The following is a 10,633-nucleotide window of genomic DNA, read 5'->3' as shown; positions in this document are numbered from 1 at the left end:
AGACAGTGTTTCTCTGTGTACCTCTGACTGTCCTGGAACTGGCTCTGTAGACCAGGCTGGCTTTGAACTCACAGAGATCCATCCATTTCTGCCTCCCAAATGCTGGGATCAAAGGCGTGAGCCACCACTGCCTGGCTGTAAAATGTGTCTTACAAAGTGATTATAACAAAGTTATAATCAAAAGCAGAGGGTTCACTCTTCATGTCCAGCACCCTCACAAACACTAAGTGTAAATGGAGGCTGCTCTTTCGTTTACCAGCTGCCCAGACCTGAATAATCACGCAGACACTAAATTAATTACAACACTGGCCAATGACTTAGGCATATTCCTAGCTAGCTCTTGCATCTTAGCCCATTTTTATTAATCTGTGTATCTCCACGAGGCTGTGGCTTACCAGTAAGGTTATGGTGTCTTTCTCCTTTGGCAGCTACTTGGCATCTGTCTGACTCTGCCTTCTTTCCTCCTCTGTCTCTGCTTGGATGTCTCACCTGGCTTTACGCTTCTAAGCCAATAGCCAAAACAGCTTTATTCATTAAATAAAATTAACAATAAAAGCAACACATATACAGAAGGACATCCCACATCAACTAAGCTCTTACCATTTTGACCAATCTGGTGGACTCATCAAATGCCATTCCACTTTTTTACGGTTGATGAGTCTCCTTTGGCATTCCCATTGACTACGCATGCTCCTGCCCTATAAAATGCCAACTCCCCAGGGACCTTGCTCCCTCCAGGGAGAGAAGATAGCAGCAGCAAATCCTTTGTGGTCGCTAGCACAGGCTGGGCAAGAGGCAAGTGAGTGGCTAAATGGTAGGTGGGATGGAGGGGAGCCCTACTTCCTCTGGAGTCACTGTGGCAAGCTGGTGCTTTGGGACGGCAACTGAAGAGTGAGGAGGGAAGGGGCGTGTGTGTGTGTGTGTGTGCGTGTGCGTGTGCGTGTGCGTGTGCGTGTGTGTGTGTGTGTGTGTGTGGCGGGGAGGGGGACAGTGCTCACCTTTCCATAGCTAAGCAGCACCTTGCTAGCTTTGTTTTCATGTAAGCATCAATAAGCAGGAAGGAAAGATACCTCAGGGAGACTTATGAAATGGCTCTGTGACATGTTTTCAAAAGGAGAAAATGGATTTGAGTAGCAGAGAAAATGTCCTTGAAGCAGTGTAGGAATAAGCAGAGCTGGGAGAAGCATCTCCCTCCAGCATGAAGTATATAGATAGCGTGGGCTTCAAATAAAAGGCGAGACGCTGAGACAGTAAATGGGACAATGGTGTCTACACCTGCCAGGGAGGAGAGGGAATGAGAACTACTGTGGCTTCAGCCAGGGTGACAGGGGTAGGGGGCACACGGAGACAGAGGCAGTTGACACCCTTGGTGATGGATGAGTGGTATCTGAAGGGGAGGGAATAGGCACTTGGTGTCAGACACAGGGACAGATGAGGAGACAGAGCGCGAACATGTCCATACAGAAGATAAGTCTAGATGGCGTGGAGGAAAGGTGACAATAATATGGGAACTCATTTCCACACAGTGGCTCGTCAGCTGAGGAAAGGACACTAGAAGGCTGGCTTCTCAGACTAGAGGACGCCTGCCACAATTACACAGGAAGGGAGAGCAAAGGTCGGAATGCAGCTGTCGCTGTTGGATCCAAACTGGCACCATCACTCTGAGACCATCCCTTGCGGTGTGAGTGTGTGTGCGCGTGTGTCCATCTAGAGACGTGTGTGTACATGCATGCTTAGATTCCTCAGCTCTGCCACCTAGAGGTTGTGAGCGGCATTTCTGGGAGCAGTGAGAGCATCTAGGACTGGGTCTTAGTTTCTAAATAACATTTTCTACTAAGAGGACCAGGGTCCATGAAGAAACAGTCAATCCCAGGGCTGGGGCAGAGAGGACACAAGCCAAGCCGAAAGCATCTTAGACCTGAAATAAGGAAATGGCCAGGGAATGACGGGGATGAGTCAGAAAGACATAGAAACTGGCTTGAAGGGACACCTGCTGGCCATGTTGGAGATAACTTGAAAAGCAGAGTCATTAATAATAGCAGCAAATAGTAAGTAATCTGTCAAACAAAACAGACAGAAGCAAATTGAAAGTTGTTTAAGGACGAGATGCTTACATAGTTGCAAGTCATCCCCTGGGCTGGTAATTACAAAGGGGAATGGAAAAGCTGGAGCATGCCACCTTAACCAAGGGATTGCAGGAGGCATTGGCGGCAATGGAGCAGCAAGGCGATAATGCTTCAATCAAAAGAGCCTCGCTTCAATGATGGTCCAAAGAAGCTTGACCGGATATACTTCAGCAGGAGCTTTGTCAGGCCTCAGTTCACCACACGTGACCATCCAAAGTGCCAAAAAGCCATGAAGGTCAGGGGAAGGCTTTGGACTGTTCCACGTTAAAGGAGACACCAGGTCTCTTGTAGTGGCCATTCTGAGCCACAGTCCTCTCTCTGCTCAGGCTTTTGCCAGTACTCACAGTAATGACTGCCACCTGGAGACTATCAGCCTATGAAGGGGCTTCTAAGAGAAGGTTGATTGCGTGGGAAAATACGCTCTAAAATGTGAGTGGTACCATCCTGTAGGCTGGGAGCCTGAACTGTACAAAAATGGAGGAGCCACAGGCATTTATCTCTCTCTGCATTGTGATTGAGGACGCAATGTGACCAGTCGCCTCAATCCCTTGCCGCCATGCCTCCCCCGCCACGATGGACCGCACCTTCAAATCATGATCCTAAACTAAGCCCTCCTTCCTCGAGTTGCGTTTGTCAAGCATTTTTTTCAAGACAGATAACTAACACAAGCAGGGAAGTTTGCTCCCTCTGTGGCTGTGGTATGGCACCTGCCTGCTGTGTGTGCTGAGAAAGATCACCGGCCCTCACCTCAGCCCCAGCTCGGAGAACTTGCACCTGATGTGACGACTGGAAGGCAGTTGTAGATTTGTGTGCGTTTCCAGATGCTCACAGCTGTTGTGGTTACACAGGAGCCTCTGCTTGTTCAGGAAGTAGATACCAAAGCATTCTGGTTCGGGCCTGCTGTTTTGAATATTCATAAATATTTCAAAAATCAAAAGGATTAGGGGCTGCGCTGTGCTCCTAATTTTAATCATAGCCTTGGTTTTGGTTTAGTTTGGTTTTGCACTCACCCTGTAGCCAAGGATGGCACTGAACCTATGTGAACCTGTAACCAATCCTCCTGCCTCCAATTCCCAAGTGGTGGAATTACAGGTCTGTGCCACCACACAGTTTTGCTCCATGCTGGGAGGCAGAGGAATAGGAGGACTCAGGCCTTCGGGCATGGTAGGCGAGCACTCTTCCAACCAAGCTTATGTCCCCAGCCCTCTCATACGTCTATGACTACTTCAAATTAAGACTTTTATTTTCACGGGGAGCTAAATCACAAGAATGAGGACTGAAGAACGCAATGGCACGATTTAAGTCGGCAGGAGAATCAGAGCAGGGCAGAATTGCTCTGTAGAGGAGTGATTGAGGGGAAGGCGAATAGAGCTGAAAATGGCTGCAGGACAAAGAGGGTAAGGGCTTGGCTATGATGAGAACGGGCAGCAGGGCACACAGTGGACAGAGAGCCAGCATGCAGGAAGAGAAGTGGGCGGAACAGAAATAAATGACCTCTGAGATGAAGCAAAGGCCGATGCGGAGAATCAAAGGACTGACCGCATATCTGGAGGGGGAATAGCCCGGCAGTGTTTTCAAGTGATAAGACCTCGAATCTGGGGTGAGAAAAGTAGCTTCAAAGGAACCCAAACCAGGCAGTTCTCAGACTAATTTTTAGCATTAAATGGAAGAAAATAAAAGGAGACAGAGAGAGGGAGAGAGAGAGAGAGAGAGAGAGAGAGAGAGAGAGAGAGAGAGAGAGAGACCGAGACCCATGTCTGCATGCAGGCGTGTGCACAGGTCAGTTCCCATATATTCATTCAAGGTAGGAACTCTCCTTGAATCTGGAGTTCATGTTTGTGGCTAGGCTAATAGCCCATAAGCCTCAGCGCTCTTCCTGTCTCCCCCAGTTCTGTGTCGGGGCTGCAGGCATGCACAAGACCAGGCCCCAGCAATGTTCCTGTCTGCCTCATTCTGTGCCGGGGTTGCAGGCATGCACAAGACCAGGCCCCAGTTGTTATGTCAGTGCCAAGATCCAAGCTCTGGTCCTCATGCCTGCACATCAAGCCCTCCTCACCGACTGAACCATCTCTCCACCCCAAAGATTACATATCGTAGATCTCAACCTGTTTGGGGTCACATGTCAGATGTCCTGCATATCAGATGTTTACATTATAATTCATAACAATAACAAAATTACAGTTATGAAGTAGCAGCAGAATCATTTTGGGGTTGGGGGTCACCACATGAGGAACCATTTTGAAGGGTTGCAGGGTTGAAGGTTGAGAACCCCCTGCTGTAGATGATGAGAAGGGAGAAAGCTTCCTCATACGCCAAGGGATGCGGCTGTTCTTTGCAGAGACTCAGAGATTTAAAGACAATACTGCTATTGTCTCAGCTTAAATCATCACTCCAAGGTCACCCAAGGAGACATGAGCCAACCATATGTAAAAGAGCAAGTGGGATGCACTGATCCCAGCTAAGCAAGGGTTTTGCCTAAGAAATGACGGGGAAGTTTTCTGCAAAGCAGAATACAGAAATGCCAGTGCTGGTGAAAGGGTACCAGTGGTCTCTCTGTCAGTGAACATGCCCATAGGCAGAGGGAGAGACAGGAGGATGCCCTTTTCCTGGGGATGGCAAAATCAGTAGGAATCATTCAACTGTTGACTTGGATGGTTAGAGAAATACGGGCTTCGGGTATTAAATGCAGCCAGCACAGCACTTCCAGATCACCACAAGCAAAGAGGCAAGTGCGGCATAATCCCAAGTAAAAAGTCTACTGCAGAGGAGACCATTTAGGAGCAAATAGAGAAAACACAGAATAAGATGAAACAGTAGATTTTTAAAAAATCTGTAAAAAAAAAAAAAGCCATTGTAAACGGGCGGTGGTGGCGCACGCCTTTAATCCCAGCACTCAGGAGGCAGAGGCAGGCGGATCTCTGTGAGTTCGAGACCAGCCTGGTCTACAAGAGCTAGTTCCAGGACAGGCTCCAAAACCACAGAGAAACCCTGTCTCGAAAAAAAAAATCCGTTATTCTTCAGTGTGTAAATCTATTGAAGTACAGTTCTCTGACGAGCAGCAGTCCTGGAACTCACTCTGTAGACCAGGCTCCAACTCTGATTTTCTATGGCAGCTTCTTAACCGTTTAAAAATAAAAGGGTGTTCATACATGGCAGGCTAAAGCAGGAAGTCTGCAAACTCAAGACCAGCCTGGGCTACATAAGTGTGACCTTAGGACAAAAATAGACAAGTGATCAGTGACATCTTTGGCAAACATGAGGACAACAACAGCAATACAAAAACAGAATTCAAAACAAGAAAAAAGAAGACATTCAGTAGCCTTGGCCTGTAGCTCCCTATGTATAGTCTGGTCCTGATCTCACAGTGATCCGACCACCTCTGCCTCTGAAGTGCTGGGATTAAAGGTGTGTGCCACCAAGTGTGACAGGTTTTTTTTTGTTTGTTGGCTGTTAGTTTTGGTTAGTGATTTGCTTGTTTGTTTTTATTTCAGGAACTTTTGTTTGCTTCTTGTCGGCATTCCGCAAGCTTACTATGTGGCACAAAAAACTTTATAATATTTAAAAATGCAACTCAATGAGATATCCCCTGATAACCACAGAATGCAAGCTCTGAAAGCTGTACTTAGGGTATAATTCCGTGTATTGATTTTGTTTTTTTCTAGCAAATTTGGTCATGCCTTAGAAGCAGGGATGAGGCTCAGAAGAGATCAATTTTTTTAACCTGTTAAAGAAAATGACAGCTGACTAAATAAGATTTTCATATCTCTAGAAATTGAAAAATGACACGATTAAAATGAAACAAATGATAAACTATGTGCATAGAATTGACAAGCCAAGGTCAAGCTCCAGCATTCAGAGAGTCCTTCAGTTCCATAAGAAAAGCAGGGACAAAGGATGTGAATGAACAATTAAAAAGAGAAAAGCAAATTAATAGCATATAAAACTTATTAGCATATGAAAAACTAAAAATAATCAAGGGTCGTTGAGGAGATGGTTCCGTGAGTAAAATGCTTTCTGCACAAGCTTAAGGATCTGACTTCAGACCCCTGCACTCATGTGACAGCTGAGGGGGGTGACATTTGCTGTAACCCCATGGTGGTGGATGGGGACATAGAGACAGGCAAATTCTCAGAGGTACCTGTCAGTGAGCTCCAGGTTAAGAAAGAGGCACTGATGACAGTGGTTTCTGTCTCATCCAGTCCTACAGACATTCAGTCCCAAAGAAACACACAGAGGCCTACATTAATTATAAACTGGTTGGCCTATTAGCTCAGGCTTCTTGTTAACTAATTCTTGCATCTTAAATTAGCCCATAATTCTTGTCTGTGTTAGCCACGTGACTTGATACTTTTTATCAGCGAGGCATTCTCATCTTGCTTCCTCTGCATCTGAGTGAGGACAGCAGACTGAGCTTTTCCTCTGCTCAGAATTCTCCTATTCTGGTCTCCCTACCTATACTTCCTGCCTGGCTACTAGCCAATCAGTGTTTTATTAAACCAATACAAGTGACAAATCTTTACAGGGTACAAGAGCATTGCCCCACAGCAAGATGCTGTCTCTAAATAAATAAATAAATAAAGTGGAGAGCATCAACTGAGGAAGACACCCAACACTGAACTCTGACCTCTGCATGCACACGCACGCACACAACTGTTCGTGTGCACACACACACTGCCACAGACAAAAGGAAATGAAGTACTGGGTGTTTGTTCATCAAGTCAGTTGATGATCTGCCCACAGTGGGTTGATATTCTAAATGAGCAAGAACTTCGTGGGCTCTCGCATCTCCAGCCCCCACACAGTTCTGAACAAGATGAACCCCACAGGTAATCTCAATGAACTGCCCTGAACGGAGGAAGATGGTGCCCTGTGCCACAGCGGCTACGGTCTGCTGACAGTGCAAATCCACAAGGGCAGACATTGTTCTGTTGTTAAACCAAGCTGAAAGCCACTCGGGTACCTCAAGGGGGCCCCTCAAGTGTTGACACACTCACTGCTAAAGCTTGTATCTCTTTCAATATGGCACTTGTGAGCCAACACATTTGTATAAACATTTAAAGTTAGACTCCCCAATGCAATACAACATTTGACATAAAACCAGGCACAGACGAAGTCCCCAGTTGCCGTCCTTCCTCAGTTGGTGTCTGAGATGCTGCGGTCTCAGGAAGGTGTCACACTGCACACCTGTCCTGAACACGTTCCCCATTGTGACTGCCATATAGAGCCCCCCCCCCCGCCCATGCTAGAAAGTCATCCATAACACACTGTGGCTGTGATTCCCAGGATACAGCTTCCCTATCAACATCCTACGCCATCCTTATAGCCATGTTAATTGTAGGTAATCCTGAACTGATGTTTTAAAGTCCCCAGCTTCTATTGTAGTAGCTTGATGAATATACACACATAGTTTTTTATTATTTTAATTTCCTTTCAGACTTCGATGTCCAACTCAGTACAATCTTTTCCTTTTTTAAAGTATTGATTAAGAGGTCTGCGTCAGCATAAATGTCCAGGAAAAGGTTACTGACATCTGACAAGGATTGTCTGCATGCTTTATAAAGGATATGCACTCTAATTATTTCTAGTTTAAAAGAATCAGCAGAGAGAAAAGAAAGAAGAATTTTAAAAAAATGCAAAAGATACGGTGAACCCAGGTATGCTGATGCACACCTGAAATCCCAGCACTAGAGAGGTGGAGGCAGAGGATCAAGAACTCAGGCTCATCCTTGGCTGCACAGTGAGTCTGAGATCAGGACTGGATTTAAAAAATCCAGAACCAGGTGGTGGCACACGCCTTTTAATCCCAGCCCTCAGGAGGCAGAGGCAGGCGGATCTCTGTGAGCTCAAGGCCAGCCTGGTCTGCAGAGTGAGTTCCAGGACAGGCTCCAAAGCTACAGAGAAACCTTGTCTTAAAAATAAAAATAAAACCTAGACACATGTGATGTAGATGGAGAGATACATAATTTTGTCACAGTTTTCAACAGAAAAACTCAAGAAACTCAATTATCACCACGAGCGCATCTGAAATACATTCAGTAAATCTATATGATTAGATTTCACAAAGTCATTTCATCTGACTCTTGAAGAAATTTTATTGTATGGGAAATCTCTTCTGATATAATAGCAACTGGCAAGGCACAGCGCTGGGTGCATACCGGATGATGCGGCGCTACTAACAGAAAACCCCTGAGCTATGCCGGGAACAAATGCCCAAAGAAGCCGTGGCACACGGTTAACAGAGCTACGTCTGAGAAGACAATGGATACATTTCATTTTCTTCCTACTGTTTTCATAGAAAACCCCTGGGTTTTTAATGACATTATACAATTTTTTTTAAAAAAAAAAAGACATAGCTGGGAATGTAGAGGTTTCAGAAACAGTCGTTGCTGCGGCTGCCACAGCAACACTAAGAGCGATCAATAGCACTCAGCCATATAGGTAATAGAAACCATTAGAGTCACTCACAGACCGTTCTGCACCCAGGCACCATCCAGTCTCCACCCCAATGGCTAGACTACAGTTTGGAAAATCCACCGAGGTCAGCTGAGAAGATGCACACAGGGTGAAGAGGCTGGGCTGTGGCCAGTGGGAAGTCTTGGGCTTGGGAGCAGCCAGACCTGGATTTAAATCCTGCCTGCGCCATTTATTTCCTGCAGGATCTTGGGGAAGTAACTTTACCTTATTATCTAGCAACCTCTCAGGAGTCACACTGCAGGGTCAGCTGCTGGGAGATTTAGAGGGCTAGTCTGTGGAAGGAGTCCTCAGCCACGCTCCTCCCCACCCTACCCCCAGGCCAGTGACATCACTGAACGCTTCTTAGATTCTATTAGATGCAAATACTGCTGGTTTGATATAGCATGTGCTGAGATATATTTCAGGTAGACAAATCCTTTAAGAACACCAGTCCGAGGGAATGGCTATTCTAAAATAATATAAGGCTTTACTATGAGGTGTCCATGAGTTGGAGGCACTAGATAAGAAGCAAGGTCACAACTCGAAGCTGTAGCTTCGAGCTGGGCCGCTGAGCAGGCGGGGTGCACGAAGGTACCCTTGTTAGCACATTGTTGAAGACTGAGTACCCAGGGTGCAGTGGTCAGGTTCCTCTCTGGCTGCTGTATGTTCAAGCTCTGTAACGTAACCCTTCCCTCCTTTACTACTGCTGGGGAAGTGTTCTTCCTGGGTTTTGCACCAACATCTGACAACTGAAGATAAGCCCAAGAGTGTGTGGCTGAACCAGCCCTGAGTAGAGAGGGATGCTCATGAATACAGATCTGTTGTGTGAATGGCGGGGGAGGCAGCTCGGTTGGCAGAATGCTCACATAATACATTCAGACCCCTAGATCGACCCGGTCACGAGCGCCACTTAAACCAGACGTGGTGCTGGCGAGCACCTGTAATCTTGGCACTTGATTGGCCAAGGCAGGAGGATCAGGTGTTCAAGATTATCCTTAGCTACACAGTAAGCTCGGGGAAGCCTGGGATACATCCTAACACCTTGTGTCAACGCAACACAAATAAAGGCCTGTCTGCGGTGTGAATGAATGAAGTCAGAGACTGTGGAGAACTGGTCTAAGACCCGTGAGTAACGCTTTGCCCCTGACTTGTATCTTTCTGTTTTCCTAGCTTATCCACTCACCAAGTGTCCTCCCCCAACCATCCTTCCCAATGCTGAAGTGGTCACAGAGAATGAAGAATTCAACATAGGTACCACTGCCATATGGCAGGGATCCCAAACCAGGGTGGCAGGGAGGGGACAGGAAGTGGTAGGGATTGGGTGGTGGCTCCATCTATGTAGAAGAAAACAGAGGCCTGGCCCATGGTGGTGGCAGTTTAGCCCAGTTTGAAAATGTAAACTGTCTTATTTCACCCAGTCCCCTGAGGGGGAGCTGGGGACATGGTTTCCCTCTGCTATTCAAAAGCTTTAGGGTAAATTCTAGGATTTCCTAAAATATGGGTCTCTCCAGAAGGCTGAGCTGGAGGAGGGAAGCAGTTGCCTGGGTCGCCAGGTCAGTGTGGAGCTGGTTACTGAACCATGGCTGTAACGGTGCTGGTTACCTTCAGCAGAAGTGGGTTTGAGGTATTCAAGTGTCAACTGTTCTAAACGAGTCTACTCCAGGGGATGCCCATGCTCTTCTCTTGACAGGTGACATCGTCCGCTACAGGTGCCTTCCAGGCTTTACCTTAGTGGGAAGTGAAATTCTGACCTGCAAGCTAGGAACCTACCTGCAGTTTGAAGGTCCACCCCCAATATGTGAAGGTAATTGCACTGAACAGCACCTTCCTCCCCGGTAGAACCCTGGCTCTGCTACTCTTCCTGTCTCCAGCTCTCAGCTCAGTCTCTGCCCGCTGAAAAGAGGTCACCAGGTCAATGGTGTCTGATGAATGAGTGAAGGAAGCCGAGTGAGAGCCCTTTGCAGGGTCTCCACCAGTTCTGACGTGAGGGCTATGAAAGAGCCAGTTCACCCCCTCTTCCTTACCTGAGCATTCTCTGGAGTTGTGTACTGAGT

General features: G+C 46.8%; 1 protein-coding gene across 1 annotated transcript in view; it reads left to right on the top strand.

Annotated features, from left to right (window-relative positions):
* Window positions 1-10,633, top strand: part of LOC101999605 (CUB and sushi domain-containing protein 2) — a 514,736-nt gene that overhangs the window by 486,740 nt on the left and 17,363 nt on the right. The window contains exons 45-46 of the mRNA XM_026782281.1: window positions 9,750-9,830; window positions 10,270-10,383. Coding sequence (XP_026638082.1) covers window positions 9,750-9,830; window positions 10,270-10,383 — 195 coding nt within the window. The remainder of the gene's footprint in view (window positions 1-9,749; window positions 9,831-10,269; window positions 10,384-10,633) is intronic.

The sequence above is a fragment of the Microtus ochrogaster genome, chromosome 10 (assembly GCF_000317375.1).
Source record: "Microtus ochrogaster isolate Prairie Vole_2 chromosome 10, MicOch1.0, whole genome shotgun sequence".
Taxonomy (NCBI): Eukaryota; Metazoa; Chordata; class Mammalia; order Rodentia; family Cricetidae; genus Microtus; species Microtus ochrogaster.
This window is presented reverse-complemented; position numbering and strand designations above follow the sequence as displayed.